General features: G+C 41.4%; 2 protein-coding genes across 4 annotated transcripts in view; one reads left to right on the top strand and one right to left on the bottom strand.

Annotated features, from left to right (window-relative positions):
* Positions 1–2,806: 2,806 nt before the first annotated feature.
* RAD1 (RAD1 checkpoint DNA exonuclease) lies at positions 2,807–9,446 on the bottom strand. 2 transcript variants are annotated; one of them, XM_006761766.2, is made up of 6 exons: positions 9,359–9,446; positions 8,679–8,923; positions 7,389–7,497; positions 5,034–5,292; positions 4,238–4,336; positions 2,807–3,913 (listed from the first exon to the last, which is right to left on the bottom strand). In XM_006761766.2, exons 2-6 carry the CDS (start codon positions 8,871–8,873, stop codon positions 3,730–3,732), a joined length of 846 nt encoding a protein of 281 aa, XP_006761829.1. In that variant the 5' UTR covers positions 8,874–8,923; positions 9,359–9,446; the 3' UTR covers positions 2,807–3,729. The 2 variants fall into 2 exon arrangements, with proteins under 2 accessions (XP_006761829.1, XP_015418137.1); XM_015562651.1 differs by having other exon boundaries at positions 8,727–8,923.
* A 126-nt stretch (positions 9,447–9,572) lies between these two features.
* Positions 9,573–19,921, top strand: part of BRIX1 (BRX1, biogenesis of ribosomes) — a 10,786-nt gene continuing 437 nt past the window's right edge. The window contains exons 1-10 of one of the 2 annotated variants that reach the window (XM_006761765.2): positions 9,573–9,811; positions 12,663–12,774; positions 14,231–14,274; positions 16,224–16,294; positions 16,576–16,625; positions 16,728–16,801; positions 16,960–17,010; positions 17,147–17,248; positions 18,223–18,351; positions 18,613–18,858. In XM_006761765.2, the coding sequence (XP_006761828.2) occupies positions 9,653–9,811; positions 12,663–12,774; positions 14,231–14,274; positions 16,224–16,294; positions 16,576–16,625; positions 16,728–16,801; positions 16,960–17,010; positions 17,147–17,248; positions 18,223–18,351; positions 18,613–18,858 (1,038 nt within the window). In that variant the 5' untranslated portion in view covers positions 9,573–9,652. Of the gene's footprint in view, positions 9,812–12,662; positions 12,775–14,230; positions 14,275–15,580; positions 16,080–16,223; positions 16,295–16,575; positions 16,626–16,727; positions 16,802–16,959; positions 17,011–17,146; positions 17,249–18,222; positions 18,352–18,612; positions 18,859–19,921 lie in introns of those variants that run through there. The other variant, XM_015562650.1, reaches the window with a different exon arrangement.

Here is a 19,921-nt window from a genome sequence, read left to right as displayed (position 1 = left end):
TGTTTCCATTCTGCCACCACAGTCTAGGAAAGGCCCACTTAAGGTGAACTTGATAATATTCCAGGGAGGGGACTGTCCTACAGTCAACAAGAAGCAACCAGAAATCCTTGGACAACATGATAAGAAGCAAGATCTTTTTGGGGCATCAGGTACGAGGCCTGAGGTACATGCTAGCAAGCATGTCAAACTCGAGGCCCGTGGGCCACATGCCTTGTTTATTTGGCCCACGTTAGCCTTTGAGTTTGACATGCTTGGGCTACAGGCTTCACTACATCCTTATCTCCTTTCCTGCAAGGATGGGGAACTACCCTGAAATAATTTACAAAGTTCACATACCCTGAATACTTGTAGTTTTTACCAATGAGAGTTACTCCTAATATCTCCTAGATTGATCAACAAACTACTAATTTCAAAAGGAAAACCTACTTCAAACATTTGCTCTGTTAACTATCCAAGCCTCTGGTGGTGACGGATCCATGGCACCAGGGTCACCTGGAGCAGCTGCCTGTGGCCTTTCTGGTCAGAGAACAGCTGTCCAGTCCTGGAGCAGGAAGTCCATGGCAGAGCTGCCAACTGCTGCGGGGAACATGTAAGCTGACACGGGTACAAAACCCCATCCAATACATAACTGGGAAAAGGAGACGACTATGTCATTTCCCAATTTCTCAGGACCCCAAAGGTTTTGTTTCGGGCAGGGAGCAGGCACAGGAAATGTGGGGCAGGGCAGCCACAGGCAGTGTGGAGGTGGGACAGGGAAGGGGCACAGGGAAGATGTGCTGGGCAGTCACTGTGACTAACTTCTACTAGGACTACTTGATGACACTACAGAAATCCCAGAGCTTCTTATAAAATGATTGTTACTTATTTTTATTTTAAAAAGTAGAATTTAACAAATGATTTTTATTATTTTGAATCATTTTATCTACTAGAGGCCCGGTGCACAAATTTGTGCACGGGTTGGGGGGTCTGTCCAGCCCTCTGGCCAGGGGGAGGGGCCGTGGGCTGTTGGCCTGAAGGCCCTGCCCCTTGGTTGAACATGAGGTTGAACTCCCGGTTGAGGGGGCAATTTGCATATTAACCTTTTATTATATAGGATTCTGGGTGTAAGTACATTATCAAATAGGAAATAAGCATATTAAAAATGGAAAAACAGAACTGACCCATTCATGATAAGCAATTTTACTGAAACGGAAATGAAATAAACTTCAAAAAGGCAAAACTAAAGGTCTTAAAAGTAAGATTATGTTCTTCTCTATCTGATGTGAATTTGTAGTCACAGAGCGTCCTGCTGACTGAGGAAGTGCTCCCCCTAGTGCTCTTTCATAGGAGCTAATGAAGTTATTTTAGCCAATTCCTAGGTCACATAGAACACACATAATAGGGAAGCCTTTATTACATCAGTAGTACCTCAATGTTAGCGGTTTAAAAAAGAATCAAATTCATTAGCTTCTAAATTCTAAATAGCTAAAGATAGATGTAGCTAAAATGTCTTAAATGTGCAAAAATGCCAATCTCTTATTAAACCAGTTTATATTTTAAATTCTTCATAGGTTCAACTTTTAAAAAAACACTAGACCAAAATAAATTCAGAGCTAAATAATGGGAATTAAATAGTGACTAATAAGATGCTAAACAATAATCTGAAAGTGGCCGAAACCGGTTTGGCTCAGTGGATAGAGCGTCGGCCTGCGGACGGGAGGGTCCCAGGTTCGATTCCGGTCAAGGGCATGTACCTGGGTTGCAGGCACATCCCCAGTAACGGGTGTGCAGGAGGCAGCTGATCGATGTTTCTCTCTCATCGATGTTTCTAACTCTCTATCTCTCTCCCTTCCTCTCTGTAAAAAATCAATAAAATATATATTTTTTTAAAAAAATAATCTGAAAGTGGAAGTTCTTTCATCATCTAATATTTACTGAATGCCTATTATATGCTGGGCACCTTTCTGGTGACATACCAGTGAACAAAAATCAAAAATAACCGCACTGTTTTCAATTTAAAGGGAAACTGTAGTCCTTGACATGTTGATTGATGAAATAGTTTCATAATTATGTTTGTTTTTTATTACAGAGAGGAAGGGAGAGGAAAGGGGAGGGAGAGAGAGAAAGAGAGAAACACCAATAATGAGAGAGTGTCATTGATTGGCTGCCTCCTGCACACCCCCTACTGGATATCAAGCCCGCAACCCAGGCGTGTGAATTATGTTTTAATTTGTTCTGTTCTTGGTGTTTATCTAAACAAAAAATATGTGGACATTTAGATTTATTCACTTCCTTCTTGAACACATACTATTCTTTACAAAACTCCGATTTCTTTTGTGCCTACCTGCCGGGCATGCTGAGATTGCCTGGGGGACGTGTTAGCTGGTGCATTCTCACCCTGGGCTCAATACAGGCAGGGAATGTGTCTGGGAACAGTGCGTACAGCTGTCCAGGGAGGCCTTTCTCTGAAGTGCTTGGCTCCAATTCTCTCCAAACCAATCTCCCGGATGCTGTGTGGCCCATTTTAAAGGATGGCATTCCAAATATACCCTCCAGTTGTGGTGAATATTATTTAGTGGTTCTCAACCATCAATAGGAGGGGCCACTTTTATTTGGGGGGAGGGTGGTCATAATGACAGGCTTAGTAGGTCAGGACCAGGGAGGCTAGATGAATCCTGAAGTGGGATGAGTTTTTCCCCATGAAGAACCATCCTACCCAAAAGGCCAATCAATGGTGCCTTCCCACCGACACACACGAAGCTGTTGTCGCCTGGTACAGAAACTTCATTTTAGATATGTGTTTTTTCCTACTAGAAAACAGGTCGGATAATTTCAGTATTATACTTTATTAAATACCTACATCCCACAAAATTATTTCATTGTGAATTACTCAAGAAATACAAAATCACGCAATGGCTTGCTCCACCTTGGTTTGGTTGAGTAACGCTTACAGGGAAAATAGAAGGAATTATAAAGTACTCACTGCAGGACTCACTATACTGGGCAGTTTGGAGAACAAGAACACCTCTAATTCTGAAGACTGTTTTATATCTTGTTCATGTCTTCAAAATGAGTACTTTAAAAATAAGTCACATATTCAGACTTGTTTGGTGATGCCTAAGTTTCAGAAAGTTTGTGGAGAAATCACAAAGAAAAGCAATCACTTCAATGTAATCAAATGCTTTTTTTTGTTTGTTTTTTAAGTATCCTTTCACATAGTGGCTCTCAAACTCTGGCACACATCAGAATTTCTGGAGTTAGGGGCCTGCTTTGCTGGGCAACTCGCAGAGTTTTTGACAAGTTTCTAGGTGATGCTGATGGTGCTGGTCTGGGCATAGCCCTTTAAAAACCACTGCTTTAAGATATATTCTCCAGAATTCAAACTAATAAGCAATACCTATATGCCTTTGCTTTTTCTAATAAATAAATAAAAGAACATTTCACATATGGCTCCATCAAACTTTAAATTTTCAGCCTTTTGAAATGTCCTACTTAAATAGAATATATAACTTATTCATCATGGCTCATAATAATTCCTATGAGTTCAAAAAACAGGACCACAGGATAGTCCAGTACTGGGTCATCTGTGACTACAAGAAACATCTACTTCCACAGTGACTTAGGGCACAGGGATCTTGCTCCAGTCTCCTCCATGCCTCTTCCATTTGGGAAATGCAGTATGAAATCATAAGAATGAGAATGTGACCTATTGTGAATGTTGACATAAAATGTCACAGTGCACAGTTGTACTTAAGATTCTGAATCAGGAACTTCTTCATCAGGGCAGCAGTAATACTCCACAAAACATATCTGTCCATCCTCATTCCTGATCATATACTGTAACGAGAGGAAGCCTCGGTTATCTGTCCGAATAGACACCTTGCATGACAGGACCAGTGCCTTCGTAGAGGGCTTCAGTAAAGAGATCTTGTATCTGTAGAAGAGTAAATAAACAGCTGTTATTTGGACGCACGTCTAACTGTGCTCAGAACTCCCAGAAAAGAACAAAAGTTAGCCAACAACTACCAAGTAGCAAGTACAATAAAATCCAATACTTAGTCAATTTGCTAATATTCTCTCTTCATTAAAAATAATTTTATCCACTATAACCCCAAATCCCCAAGTAAACCCAGAACATACTGTTCATTTTTTAAAAAAATACTACACTTTTTTCAACAGCTTGAAAGTTTTAAAAATTTTAAAAAATTTATTTAATAGAAATTTGGTATTTTACCACCTCTTCATCACCAGAACTGACCTGTTAACTTGTGTTTCGTTACAATTAAAGGATTCCATCAAATCAGAATCTTTGGGATAGTCAAGGTGGGAGCTTCCTGCATTCCCAAAAGTAGATAACCTACAGTGGAAAAGGAGGAAGTCATTTATTCATCGGCCCAACGTAAGCCACACCAGGATCCAAGTACAGAAGACACTGCCTTAAGAAGCGCATTCAGGTCTCCACCACGAAATCATTTCCCACAGCGGAGATGAAAGACAACCAGGAACCTTCCAGCTGCCCATGCTGAGCGAGGGCATGTAGGTGGGGACCCTCTGACATACTCTGTTTACTAGTAAGTGCCTGGAATTTTAATTCATATCACTGTTTAAGTAGGGTTCCACTGATTTGCATTTTGGTTAATATTTTAACAGATCTTGAGCCAAATATTTAACTACCTAATGCCATGAGACGGGCCTTCAGTTCTTCTAAAGTAGATATTTAAAACCCTTTACTCATTAATATTCTGACATTATTTCTACAACAGTTTAGTACAACAATGAAAATACCACTAGTTTTTAAAGTAGGAGACAGAGCTACTCATCTAGAAACCAACATTGCCTAACTATGCAGCTATGAAGATTAACTCGCGAGTTAATTTTCCCGATCTTAAGCGCCCTGATCAATAAAAGTGTGGGAGAAGAGCAAAAGCTCGCTAAAGTTCTGAAAATCCTAGGATCCTGGATAACACTCTATGTAAGGCCTACATCCTTAGCAAATGTGTGCATAGGAAGAAGGAGTAAAGGACATTAGCTGTAAGTGCATTGCCTTTAAGTACCTGAAATAAGGCTTGTCAGGAGACATGGTGATCTGCAGGACCTCACTCGTCATATCCAACTCGGAAAATGCTTCACGGAGCCCCTCTGACTGCAGAATAATTTTGTTAATCACATTGGTGCTGCAGAAATCGAAATCCAGAGTTTCCTCAGGCTCCTGGGTATTGATTTTACAGACGGTCACCACTCCTCCTTCTTCCAGAAATAGCATCAAGGGGCAACCATAACCTTGGTAACGCATTCGAAGTGCGGTTAAATTCCCTGCAATGGAAATGCATCACACTTTGGACTTAGCTGTAATCCTCTGGGTTCAGGTTTTTGTCAAATGACACATAAGGCTCCTCAAGAACACTTTATCCTGCCCAATTTCTAGCATAAATGTGTGTCTCTATAAGAAAGGATCACATCTTTCCTGATGTACATGCTGTCATCAGTGAATTCCAAATATAACTGCAAGAAAATTGGGAACAAAGTGTAATGTAACTCTGAAATCCTTTTCCAGCTTGGCAGAACACCTCTGAAATACCTCCTTGATTACATGTACACACAATTTCAGGACGGAGAGTACATGGTCTGATACTGCAAGTCACAGAGTTGTTGCAGAATAGACCATGCTGTTTCTTGAAGGTCTAATTTGTACAACAGTGGATTGCGTTGATATTATCTGTACTAAATGCCAGTGTATTCACTATAAGCAAGCATGTCAAACTCTCAGCTCGCGGGCCACGAGTTTGACGTGCCTGACTTTAAGGATCCTTCCAATCTTTTCTTTTGGGAGACATTCTTACATTTTCCAAAATTTTAAGATCAAATTCGGAGAAAAAGAGAGGATGGTTCATGGTGATTAGGGTTTTAACACTGCAAACCATTAGACAGAGAGGGGTAAGAGAGGACACTCTAGCTCCTTTAGCTTCCTGAAAGACTGAGGGCCACAGTGAGGAAGGGGGGAAGGCAGATGCTTTTATGAAAAACCACCTTCATTAAAAAATGTAATGAATGCCCTAGCCAGTTTGGGCCTTGGTCTGCAGACCAAAGGGTCCTGGGTTCAATTCGGGCCAAGGACATGTACTTAGGTTACAGGCTCCTCCGCTGTCCCGGCCCTGGTCAGGGCTTGTGCAGGGGGCAACCAATCATGTGTTTCTCTCACATCGATATTTCTGTCTTTCCCTCTCTCTTCCACTCTCTCTAAAATTCAATGGAAAAATATCCTTGGGTGAGGATTAAAAAAAGAAAATGTATAATTAACAACAATGGAAGTGTCAGTATAAAATTAAAGTATATTTTCTAGAGAATCATAACTGAATTTTCCCTAGTTAATCTCAATTCCTTTCTTATGAATAGAATCATTCTTCTGGGAATTCCCTGTAGTTTTACTAGTATAGCCATAGCAACCAAATTCCCTATTCATAAAAAAATCCCTAAACAAATAAAACATAAATATTTTAAAGGAAAGCATTTAGGAAAATAGACAATTTATAAACAGGAGTTAATGAGAGAAAAGGGAAAACATTTTGAATGCAGTACACTGAGAGGAGAATTGGTTTCTATTTTTCTCTACCACTAACTGTAACTCTACCACTAACTGTAAGTTAGGGAAGAGAAGCAAATAAAACATTTCACAAATGTTAAAGACAATTAAGACAAGTTCAAGTCTTCCTTTGGTTAGTTCAAATTTAATATATGTGCTGCTGAAACGAGCACTAGTTCAAATTTAAAAGCTTTGTAAGTTGAAAAAAGATGAATGTAAATACTTTTGCAAATATGAAAAGAACCATAAGCACACTTTCTATTAATACTATAAAAAGTCAGAATCCATGATTGTCACCATTGAAAAATGAATTGGCAATTCATTTTCTAAAGAAATGCTGATAGTACTTGAACCACGTCCCGCGAGGCCAGGTTCAGTGAGCCTGAGAGGGATGGTGAAGGATTCAAGATAGACAAAGAGAATACAGTTGGGGCTAGGTGGATCTCCCGAGCCTGGATGAGGACACAGAGAGACACAGCAAGCCCAAGCTTTATTTTATAGTCAGAGCACACAAAGCAAAACAAGGGAAGTGGTCAACACCGTTTACAATGTTCTTTCAAGTTTCACCTTGTTTTGGCAGCACTTGCTACACCTCCCACAGCCCATTAGCTACCTAGGAAGGAACTAGGGAGGACTAGAAGGTTAAGCTTAATTATGCTAGGAAGGCTCTGCCCTCCAAGCTGGGTCTTGTTTGTGGCCCTGCCACAGGTCAGTCCCAGGCTTGACCCTATACCCGCTCCCTACAAGTACTTATATTCTAATAACGTTTCCTGGCCATTCTATATCCAGAAAAATAGTTAATTATTATAATGATAATTAAATGGTTCACCTGGCATAGGACTTGATCCAAAAATAGATAAGCAGTCTAAAAGGACAGTTAAATTAATTCGGAAAGTAACAGGCTCTTCCTGTACTTTAAACTCTTGAAATATTCCAGCCTATGAAAAAAAGTAAACATGAAAAAATAAGTATACTTAAGAATGAGACCTCACATAAGGTTCTAGATTTCACTTTTATGTTTTTAAAAAAACAATATTATGCTAACCCCATGAAAATAATTACTGATTATCAATCAACACATCTTAAGCTTTTTCAACTATCATCCATTAGAATAACACTAGTCAAGCCCTAGCTGGTTCGGCTCAGTGGATAGAGCATCAGCCTGCAGACTGAAGGGTCCCGGGTTCGATTCCAGTCAACAGGCACATGCCTGGGTTGCGGGCTTGATCCCCAGCAGGGGGCGTGCAGGAGGCAGCCAATCAATGATTCTCTCTCATCATTGATGTTTCTATCTCTCCCTCTCCCTTCTTCTCTGAAATCAATAAAAAATATATTTAAAAAAAATAACACTAGTCAATAGTTAACGGTATAACAGGGATTTAGGTCCATGCAACACTTCATCTAGTTTCTTGGATCTAAACTATCCCCCACATGATTCTCCAGTCTCCTTTTTGGAGCCATCAATACAGCTACAGTCAACTGGAAAGTTGCCAAACAATTTAATAATGCATGGGTAACAGTTTTCAATTTCTTTTGAGAACAAGAACCATGTCTCATTTATCCCTGAAGTCATGCTATTCACTGAGGTGTTCAAAAACACGCTCAATTAAATCTGAAATCTGAACCATACAGATGCAACTTTGTAAGAACAAATACGTTACATGATAACCAATGAAAGGGAAAACTAGTTTTTAATAAGGGAACTAGTGATACAGAGCACACACTCTGCAAACAAGTGTTCTGGGTTCCTATCCCAACTCAGCCGGGACTGCAAGCTCCGGGACTGTCGGCCACGCACTTAAGCTGCGCCTCAGTGTCCACATACGTAAAATGGGAATAGCAGCCCACCTCACAGGACCATTGTCAGGATTAGACGAGTTCAATATAGAAAACACAAGAGTGCTTGGACTCTTAATAAATCGTGGACATTATTAGTTTTAACCATTATCTCTGTAAAACACGGGGGAAAGAATTTGTAACGGAGAGAAACAAACAAAACAACCGCCCAACAAACGCCCTGCTGTTTTCCAGCTTAGATGACGCCCGCCAGAGCCTTGGGGTTCATTGAACTGGGCGCGGCGTATCCACGGCACCCGCTCCGAGCGGTCCCCGGACCTACCTGGATGAACGCATTCGCCTGCACGCACTTCGCATTTTCCACCGTCACCTTGATGCCATTTTTTGTGGCGAAACAGGTGGCGTGATCCCGGAAATGAATGGCCTTCAGGACCGTGGAGAGGTTCCTCACGTTGTCCAGGCTGGCCACCAGGCTGCAGCCGCCGTCGTCTGGGACCCGCTGGCCGACGAGGGGCATCGTCCGGCGCCGCACCGGCTCCCGCACCTGCTCCCGGGGGCCCGCAGCACCTGGGGGACCCGCAAGACCCGTCAACGCCGGCGCGACCCCCCGCGGCCGCCGCTGCGCCGGGGGAGGGGGGGGCTGCACCCCATCCCTGCCACCCCACCACCACTGTGACTGGGGGGAAGTGCCGGACGGCTCCCTGGTCTCCGGTAAAAGGACATTAATACACGAAAAGTTGTGAATCGGGAAAATGGGTAACCGGTAAGGTAACAGCTCTTACGGCCAGGTTCGCCACGTCGAACCGGGGCCAAGGATCCCCACCGAGTCGGTGTGAGCTGCCCGGCGCCCGGCGGCGGGGGGGACGGACCCCGGTTTCTCAGAGGACCCGCCTTGAGTCCCAGGCAACGCGACTCCCCAGCCCGCCGCGAGGGGATGAAGGGGGCGGGCGGCATCTGCTCACTGGCCCCGGGATTCCCGGGTCCCAGGCGCGGAAACCGTACCTTAGCGGTGGGGTCCGGACGCCTGGGAGCCTTTCCCAGGTCACCGGATAGGCGAGGTGCAGCTCCCGGGGAAATGAGGAGGAAGTGGACCCGCTCCCGCCACAGCTTTCAGACCGCCGGGCCGTCTCGGCCACCGTCACCATAGAGCTGGGCGCGGCCTAGAGAGGCGACCGGAAGAGGGCGCCAAAGGCTGGCGGAGGACCCAGAGCCGAGCGCGCGGGACCATAGAGACGGGAAAGCGGCGCGAGCGGCACTGCCGGAAGGGAAGGCCCAGAGCGGGGGCGGCGCGGTAAGATGGCGGCCACCAAGAGGAAGCGGCGTGGAGGCCTGGCGGTCCCGGCGAAGAGACCGAGAAAGAACGGAAAAGATGCCAGGCCTCCAGCGAAGCCGCGCGACAAGGCAGAGGAGGCGGAGGAAGAAGACAGGAATCGCATCCCAGGCCCCGTTTGCAAGGTAGAGGGCTGCCCCCGGGTTTCCCCTGCGGCCGGCGGCCGGCATCTTCCCCGGGGTCACCGACCCAACCACGGCCGTGCGGACTTCCGAGTGGCTCTGTGTTGCGGAGGCTGGGTGTCAGCTCTCCCGGCCGCACCGGCCACCGCGTTCCCATCGGACCCTCGTGCACGAGGCTGCCCCCGGAAGGCGGCCGTGCTCGCGGGAAATCGACGACTTCGGGAGCACTCGGTTCTGGTTCTGTTTTCTAGTCTCCCCGCCCCCCTTAAAGTTGTTTCGAGGTGTTGGCTATATCCCAGAACAGTCACTAGTCTTCCCATGTTCTGCCATGGCCAGCGGCTGGGGTCCTGAAGCTCATGTGATGCTTTGAAAAGTACTGTCCTTGGGACTGGGACTTCGTTTTTTTAAATCCTCACCCGAGGATGTTTGTTGATTTTTAGGGAGAGAGAGGAACAGCGATGTGAGGGAAACATAGACCCGTTGCCCCCTTACGGCTCCCCCTCAGGAAGGGAGCCGCCACCGCTTCGGGGTCGGGACGATGCCGAGCAGCGGAGCCCCGGCCGGCGCCGACCTGTTGGGTGTGTAGCTCGAGGGGTAACCGGCGGAAGCGAACGTAGATGGTGGGATTTCCTTACTCAACAGCCAGCGGGTCGGGCGCCGTGCGGAGTCAGGTTCCCCGCCTTGGGATGGCAGCACTGGACCGCGACCTCTTCCTTTCTCCCGGAACGTTGGAGTTTAGAAAGAGACCCAAGAAAGAATTCATTTGAGTTGGTGGTTTTTATTCTAAAGGAAGCGAGCAGCTAGATCGCAGACTGTGCAGACAGGAAGTGCTTTTGATTGGTTAATTCCCGTGCCCCCCAGTTTAGCGTGTACCCTAAAGAGTAATGAGATTTTCAAGTGGTCATGTGATTAGTCCCTAATCAGTGGTGGGTAGGTGGCCCTCTATGGGGCAGGGGCAGGCACTGCGGAAGGAGTTAGCTCCGAGGAATGAAATGAGTTTACATTCTAGCCTTGTCATTAATTAACAGTGACATCCCGGACTCTTTCTCATCTGCCTATTCAGAGGAAGGAAATGTGATCGCCTTTTTTGTTGTGAAGAATGTAGTATATTTTCAGTAAATGTTAGTGCCCTCATTCTTCCTTAAGGACCAAGAAAGAGTATGATAGTCGCAGTGATCTGATATGAAATCTGGTATCGGTGAGTCTTGATTTGAAAAATGCCGTTGAAGGACAGACGATAGAGGTTACTTTTACCCGAGGATGATATAGGGTAAGAGATCGTAAAGAAATTATTTAGCCTTTGAGCTGGATCTCAAAGTAAGGGTAGAACTCTGATATTCAGAAATGAGAGGAAACTATACAAGGGAGAGAAAGAGAAAACTGATCAGGCGTGTTGAAGTGGGAAATGCTGAGAATTAAAACAACTAACCCAGGTGCTCTTTCTCCAGGCGCACACCTGTTCCCTCCCCTCCAGTCCCCTCCCCACAGGCACACATCTCCAGAATTGTCAGGGACCCCGTAGGGGCGCAGTGGGCAGCAACAGCTCACCCCAGCCCAACCCCTGAACCTGTCTCAAGGCCCCTTCTCTGCCTCTGGCTGTGAGCTCACATAGCCCCACCTCGGCTCGTATTTTCCCCATCATGTTTCCTGAGAGCCAAAGCATTTCCACCTAGTCTCTCTCCCGGTGCTTCCTCTACCTTAAGCCCTTCCGTCTTTTACTCCACAGCTGTAATAAGCGCACTCTCAAAAAAAAAAAAAAAGAAAAGAAAAGAAAAAGTAGAGCCCGATTGGCTAAAGTGTAGGGTTGATTTGGGACAATACGAGGTGAAAATATAAATGTGTTTTAGACTCCACTGGAAAGCTATGCCATTTTGGACTTTGTCTAGAAAAACCTAGGAGGTAGGATGATGGGAGCTGAGCTTTAGGATAAGCTGGTGCTGTCAGCCATGTCTGTCGGAGGGGCTCCTGGCCAGGAAGGCAGCCAGTTAGGAGATTTGCAGTAAGAATAGGACTATGAGGGTCTGAAGGAGTGCAGTGGGTGTAGGAAAGGAGTAAGAGCTGTTGCAAAGGAAATTGACAGCATTTAGTAGTGCTTCTGGGATGAAAGAATAAGGGCAAGGAAGATTCAAAGCCTGGGGGACTGAGATGGTGGTGACATCATCAGAAAAAGAAAGAACACGGGAATTGACCAGATCGGAGATTTAGCATTCTAGAATTGAGTGTGAGATTAGAAGGACTGGACGGAGTTCTTTACCCTTTTGTAGAGTTGACAGCTCATGCTGTTTGAATGATTATGAGAACTCTCCTGGGGAGACGGAAAGCAAAAGAAGCTAAGAAAGAATCTGTAGAGTCAGGAGGAGGATTTTTTTTTTTTTTTTAACAAGAAATGTAATGGGTGAGAAGGGCTGTTTTTATTTTTTTTAATTTTATTTTTTAAATATATTTTTATTGATTTTTTACAGAGAGGAAGGGAGAGAGATAGAGAGTTAGAAACATCAATGAGAGAGAAACATTAATCAGCTGCCTCCTGCACACCCCCCACTGGGGATGTGCCCGCAACCCAGGTACATGCCCTTGACTGGAATCGAACGTGGACCCTTCAGTCCGCAGGCCGACGCTCTGTCCACTGAGCCAAACCGGTTTCGGCAAGGAGGAGGAATTTTAGACACTGAAGGAAAACAAGGGAAGGGAGCCAAGGAGAGGATTTCTGGATGGCAGTTGAGGTCTGAATGCTACTGAGAGATTGAATTAAAGTTTTGGTCAGGATTGTTGGCTTGCTACTTGGAAGCTTTAAACAAACAAGGTAGGCTCACTCTGAGATTTAAAAATCTTTTAACATTTTATTTTTCTTTAGGGCAAGTGGAAAAATAAGGAACGGATTCTCATCTTTTCTTCCAGAGGAATAAATTTCAGAACAAGACATTTAATGCAAGACTTAAGAATGTTGATGCCTCATTCTAAAGCAGGTGCCTTTATGTTATACTTATAATTTTATGTTCATAAAAGTGCATATTTATATATTTCCAGTTCAAGTCACACATCAGTTTTTCAATCTTGTGAAGTCAAGAACCAGTATTCTTTTCTCAAAAGTATATCTTTTTCAGTGCCAAGATTTTTCCAGTTAACATTTTGTCAGGAATTCTTTGCAAACTTTATTGAACACTAGAGGCCTGAAGCATGAAATTCGTGCAAGGGCCTGGGCCCCCTTGGCCCCCTCCCGCCACCGCCGGGGGCGCCTGCCACCTCTGCCGCGGCCCCTGCCCACTGTACCTCCCGCCCGCTGCTGTTTTGTCCCGAAGGAAGGACATTCGGTCTAATGAGCATATTATGCTTTTATTATTTTAGATTCTCTTCACTTTCTTAAACAAAGATCCTGATTCCTGGAACATTCTTGAAGGTCCAGAAGAAATGCCTCCATAGCAATGCTCTCAGCTGTCCTGGTTTGTCCTTTAAATGACTCAGGACTGCCATGTGTTGCTTTCCGCATTTAATTACAAACAACAACTGTCCCCATCTACAGGTTAATGGACCTGGAGCAGGATTTCAGGCACCTGTAGGTGGGACTCCTCCTCCTCGGTGTCCAGCTAATCTTTTTAGCACTGAGGTATCTTACCGGCAGGTGAAGAACATGTAGTTTTAAGTTTGGAACCGTGGCCAGTGTCATCATGGAGCTATGTCTGTGTCTGTGTTGATTCTAGGTAGTAACTTAGGTCTTTCTTTACTAATTAGTGTTTCTTGAACTCGGGTCTGCTACTACATCTTCAGATCTCTGACACTAATAAGAAAAAATGTTAATTTATATCGGTTTTCTTTTTTCCTGTGATAATATGAAATTCTTTGTTTTACTAGTTTCCTTCAGCAACTGTGATTCGTATTTAAAAGAAATTTTCATTACTTCAAACTTTAGTCTGAGTGTTTTGTAAACTGAAGTCCTAGAACATGGTGTTCAGTTGTGAGAATTATTTTACTTTTGAAAGGGATTCACAGAATACATAAAGTCTGAGGAAACACTGCTTAGATCACTGTTTATAATTCTCGTGGACTACTTTTAATTACTTTTTTTTAAAGAGAGAAATGAGAGAGAGAGAGAGAAACAGTGATGTGAGAGAAAAACATCACTTGGTTGCCTCCTGCATGGGCCCTGAGCCTGAGTCAAACATTGCCTTTTGGTGCACAGGATGACATTCCAGCCAATCCAGCCACCTGGCCGGAGCTCATTACTCATTTTCACATTTAAAAAGAATCAAGGTTTTCAAGAGGTCATGTGTTTTCAGATCTATCATGTTGAATATTGACAAAATTGCATTAAAGGAAAGATTACAAAAACACTTTAGAAATAATTTTCTAGAAAGCATGTGTGATTTGATTGAAGGTGCTTAGAAATCTTGTATTTACTTTCTTTTTCTTTTTTTCCTTTTATAGATACTAAAATGGATCGTAAAGATAAGTTATTTGTGATTAATGAGGTAATTTTAGAAAGTAATTAAAGTAAAATATGCTGGGAACACTATACTTAGGAAGTCTATTATTCAATGACTTTTACATTGCTTTATCAAAGATACTCAGATTTTATTAAATCTTCAATAATCTACCTTCTACATCAGTGATGGCGAACCTTTTGAGCTCGGCATGTCAGCATTTTGAAAAATCCTAACTTAATTAACTCTGGTGCTGTGTCACATATAGAAATTTTTTGATATTTGCAACCACAGTAAAACAAAGACATATTTTTGATATTTATTTTATATATTTAAATGCCATTTAACAAAGAAAAATCAACCAAAAAAATGAGTTCGTGTGTCACCTGACACGCGTGTCATAGGTTCGCCATCACTGTTCTACATTGTTAATAGTACTCACTATCTACGTCTTATAGTTTAGTGTTTCTGTATTATTTCTTGGTCATTCTTCTCCTTATCATACTCGGGTACACATACAGAATTATCAGTCAATATGTATAAGATAAAAGTATTTTTAAAACCCCACATTGTAGAAAGCTTTTTGCCAGTGTTAACACATTGCGTACCACATAGAAATCTCTAAGACATACGCCAGGGACTGCACATTTTGGGGCAAACTGCACGTTATTTAAATCATCATACTGCGCTTTAGGTGTTGTTTTTCAATAATTATAACATTTTTATTTACAAAAACAAAGTTCCTAGTACTTTTTAAACGTATGGTACTGAGTAAAACATTTTCCTCTATGAAGAGGGACCAAACAAAATTTACAAAAGTATCTAGATTCGCCCCTTTTTCCATGGGCGTGAAAAACGAGGACACTCGTGAGCGGTCCTTAACCGATGGCGCGCGAAACACGAGAAAACTCCTGAGCGGTACGAAATGTGTTAAGTAGAGTGATGTATGTCGTACTTGCTCTTAAGATACTACAAAGTAGTAATGAGGTTAAAACTTAGAGGAATTTTTTAAAGATACTTTTCTTTAGCTGCTAGGTTTTTGATCCATTCAGCACACATTTTTGAACCTGTGCGAGGTCATGGCATTAGGTGCTGTGGAAACAGTGTCTGCAGAGCAGCCCCCTTGTCACCGTGGAGCTGCCTGCTACGGGGGCGGCAGGCCATGCAGAGCCTTAGAATAGTAGTGAACATGAGACTAAAGCAGGGCCTGGGTTTCCCACAGCTCAGGCTGGACTGGGAAATGGAAAAAAGCATTGGACCTATGAACTTTCTAAGTTGTTAGGTTTAAAGTTTAGAGTTTATGAATACTACATCAGATACCAGGTAGTTTATGAATTACTACAATATTACAGGACTATATTCCTGTTTGCTTTTGTATATTTCTCAAGTGTGACTTTGTAAACCTTCAAGATGTTGAAGTTTAATTCAAATTAAAATAGGGTTTGTACACTTCTGTTTTTCACCAATCCCCGAGTGATTTTACAGAACTGAACCACAGAAATGATAGTATAAATGAAGAAGAAAAAAACCTAAGTTTCTTGATCTTAAAATTAAGAAAATGAAAGAGTTAAAAATCAGAATTACCATTACAAAGTATGTGTTTGGTTCCATAAGGACTATTTTCCTACAAGTAGTGAGGCTCATTATAGTGTGCAGTACCCCTAGGGCATCTGTTTTCAGTCTTTGTAGCTTGTACATAACTGGTCAGAAGAAGAGGTTCCCAGCAGTCAGAAGTGAGGCCCGTTTCCTTTAAAATGCTGGGCCCAAAAGAGGAGATGTTTACATCAGAGGCAGGCAGAGAATCGAGTTTACCTTGGGCAGAATACCCAGAGGAATTGGAAAGGTTTCTTTTTGTGAGTAAATACAATTACTAGATTTAGACTTTTGTAGCTCATTAATTTGCTTAAGTTTTTTGGAAGAATATTGGTATTCATTGCATTGAATTGCTGTAGATCTCATTTTATCTACTTCATTCCTTTATACTTTGCTCCATTTAGGTTTGTGAGATGAAAAACTGCAATAAATGTATCTATTTTGAAGCTAAGAAGAAACAGGATCTCTATATGTGGTGAGAGAATGTATTACGTAAGATTGGTGTGGAACTTGTTCTTTAAATGGATTTATTCTCTGTACCTCTTACAGACGCCTTTCAGGCTTTTTTTTTTTTTTTTTTGTAAAAAGACAGGGCCAGGGGATGAAGTGAACTCATTTCACAAAAGTTGAAACCTTCAAAAGAATTAAATGTATGAATGTTATGAGCACATTATAGTATCTTTTTAACTATAAATACAAAGTAAACATTTGCTACATTTTAGATTCTAACTAAAAGGCTTTCTTCCTATTTTTCAGGCTTTCAAATTCACCTCATGGACCATCTGCTAAATTCCTAGTTCAAAATAGTAAGTTGACTCAGTTTAAAATTTTATGAGAACATTGAAAAACTTTTGGAATAATTGTGCTAAAATTATAACTATTTTTCTTGTTAATATAATCTTTTCTAGTTCATACCCTCGCTGAACTAAAGATGACTGGAAACTGTTTGAAAGGTTCTCGGCCCCTTTTGTCTTTTGACCCTGTAAGTTTTGCAGTTAGTGTAAGAAGTCTAACTTTTTACTCTGCGTGGTGGTTTCTCGAGGGTATAGTTAATTGTATAAGTCAGGTTAGTGAACATAAAACAGTTTTAAACAAAGCACTTTGCTATTGACAATTAATATGCTCACTTTATTTTTATAGGCTTTTGATGAATCACCACATTATGCTTTGCTAAAAGAACTCTTAATTCAGGTAAGTAGAAAGTACCTTTGGTAATATTTTATACATCGGTATCTTCCTTTGGACTTTTTCTTAACTCAGCGATCTAAAACTAAAACGGGTTGGATCATAGAATAAGGAACTAACATACTCTTTTTTCCCCCACTAGATCTTTAGTACACCACGCTACCATCCCAAAAGCCAACCATTTGTGGACCACGTGTTTACTTTCACTGTTTTGGATAATAGGATATGGTTTCGGAACTTTCAGGTTAGCTTTAATTAATTTTTAATTATATTTTGAAATAAATTAGGACAAACAATACCACTACATATTGACCATATACTTAGTTTTTTTTAAAGGAGATAGTCTGAAGATCCACGAAGCAGTTGAGTTCTAAATTTGTGCTAGGTGCTATAAAGGTCACAGTAAAATGTAAGCGGAGTTAGCATCTCCGTGGGGTAGGGTTAAAACTTAGAAAAACAACCTCTATAGAAGGCATTTAATGAGACCTATTAGGTGAGTCACACAGTGACTCATTCAGGAGGAGAGGTGATTCTGAAAATCTTGAAGAACGAATTTGGCAGGATGATAATAAATCTGCAGAGAGGTGGGGAGGTGGAAAAACATGCAAGGTTCCAGGCAGCATGTGAAGCAGACTGGGCTCTCCATGGGCTGTTATACCGAGTACCGTGCAAAGGGAGCTCCACATACTCCCTAACCTCTGAGGGCAGCCATATCTGAAACAATACACAGTGTTAATATTTGTAGTTCAGATGTGGCCTCAATCAGTAGCCATTCAAAAATAAATTTGACCCTGTACTATACTTTTATATACCTTTAACTTCATTTGATTAGGTTTATAAAAACAACTTAGGTTTGATTACAGTTTTTAAAGGGTCCCCTGTAGTGTGCGCTTCAATACATGTTGTTACAGTAATCACAGTTTTAAAAACATTTAACCAGTGGTTTTCAAGGATGCATGCATTGTGAGAAGCAGGATATGAACCAAATTTAAATTACTCAGATTTAAAAGAATACTTAAAAGCCTTTATATTTTTTCCTGATAACTACTATAACTAATATATTTCAAGAAATGCTGATGGTTTGGCACCTACCGGGTTTCACCTCTACCTTAATTTTATTTTCAGATTTTTAGGCTTATTTGTAGTGAGGTTATAGCCAACATACCTTTTAGGAATAGTATATCCAAACCAAAATGAAATGTTTTCTTTTTATTAAAGATCATAGAAGAAGATGCTGCTCTTGTAGAAATAGGACCTCGCTTTGTCTTAAATCTCATAAAGATTTTCCAGGGAAGTTTTGGAGGACCAACTTTATATGAAAATCCTCACTACCAGTCACCAAACATGGTAAGCTGTTTTTGTTTAGTGGTCTTCCATGTTCCAGAAGTCTGGCCCAAAGAATTTTTGTCAGGTAATTACTATTCTGTTAACTGTGAAACTGACTTTGGGTTTTGTTGCGTACAGTATTGCAAATTACTTTTTTTTTTTTTTTTCAATTGCTCCCAGGATTTAAGGGAAATAGATCCTAAGTTTATGTTCTTGCTACCATATATAAAATGTTTATTCATATTTCAAAAACATCTAATGTGTTTTTTTGTTTGTTTCTAGCATCGGCGTGTCATAAGATCCATCACAGCTGCAAAATATAAGGAGAAACAGCAAGTTAAAGAGGCACAAAAACTGAGAAAGAAAGAACCAAAGACCATTCTTCCACATGATCCCACTGCAGATGTTTTTGTTACACCAGCTGAGGAAAAACCTATAGAAATACAGTGGGTAAAACCAGAGCCAAAAGTCGATTTGAAGGCAAGGAAGAAAAGGGTTTACAAAAGACAAAGAAAAATGAAACAGAAGGTGAACAGTGGAAATGCAAAATGAATCACTGGATGACTAATTTTTCAGTTATTTTGTATTTATTTTGTATTCAATGTGTAAATACTTTTATTATTCAGGACTATCTTACATCTAATTAGTGTGGCATTTAAAAGAAAAAATTAAAATCTTGTGGCTTCGGGAGTATCTTTTTCTAAATAAAATATCCCTAGAACTCATTTTCTGTTCAAAGCTTATTTGGTATTACTAAAAATTTAGAGCACTTAAGGGTTAGGCCTGCCCTCTTGGATTAAAAAAAATTTTTTTTTGGCTTAGCAAAGCTGGAATTTAAATTTATTGGGTCATTACTAGTAAAACAAAGCATTAGGCACTTTGAGAGTCGTTTCTGATGGTGAAGTAGGGTTGACCAGGAGGAAAGAAAGCATCTTACGAGGTTTGAGTCTCTGAGTCACCAGTTAATGAGCCTTGGACAAGCCAACCTCTGATCTTGTTTTCTCATCTCAAAAAGGTACAATAAAAATTACTTGCATTGAAAGCATTTTGTAAATTACAAACATTTTAGAAGCAGTGGGTATAAATTATTGATAGTAAAAGGAAGAAATACAAGGCAGTTGTTAGAAGGTACTAGAATATTTGAATTAATCTCCTTATGAATGATTTGTAGCAAAAAGGATATATATATATCCTCAGCAGTAGTATATATACTACATACTAGTAACTAATAAAATTGGGTCATGCATGTGGTGGTCTGTCATCCACTGTATTTCACAATCATTTTCCCATGTCTGTGTTCTACAATATGGTTAGTAATTGTACAGTATTCCACTCTATCATATATCAGTTTTTTATTGTTATTAAGTATTTCAGTTATATATTTTCTTGTAGAGGTGCTTGCAGTAAACATTTGTGCAGTATACACAAATTATTTTGTACATTTGTGGGTTCCTATAAGTAGTAGGACTTGGGTCAGAACACTAAAACATTCTGATTGCCTCCTTAAATATACCTCACCAGAAGTTAGAGCATTCATTTCCTTGTACCTTTGCAATGGTGAAATAACCTTTGTCTATTGGATAGTTTAAAA

This window comes from Myotis davidii, unplaced genomic scaffold (assembly GCF_000327345.1).
Source record: "Myotis davidii unplaced genomic scaffold, ASM32734v1 scaffold496, whole genome shotgun sequence".
In the NCBI taxonomy this organism is placed as follows: Eukaryota; Metazoa; Chordata; class Mammalia; order Chiroptera; family Vespertilionidae; genus Myotis; species Myotis davidii.
Note: the sequence above shows the minus strand (reverse complement) of the source record. Positions and strands in the feature narration are given on the sequence as shown.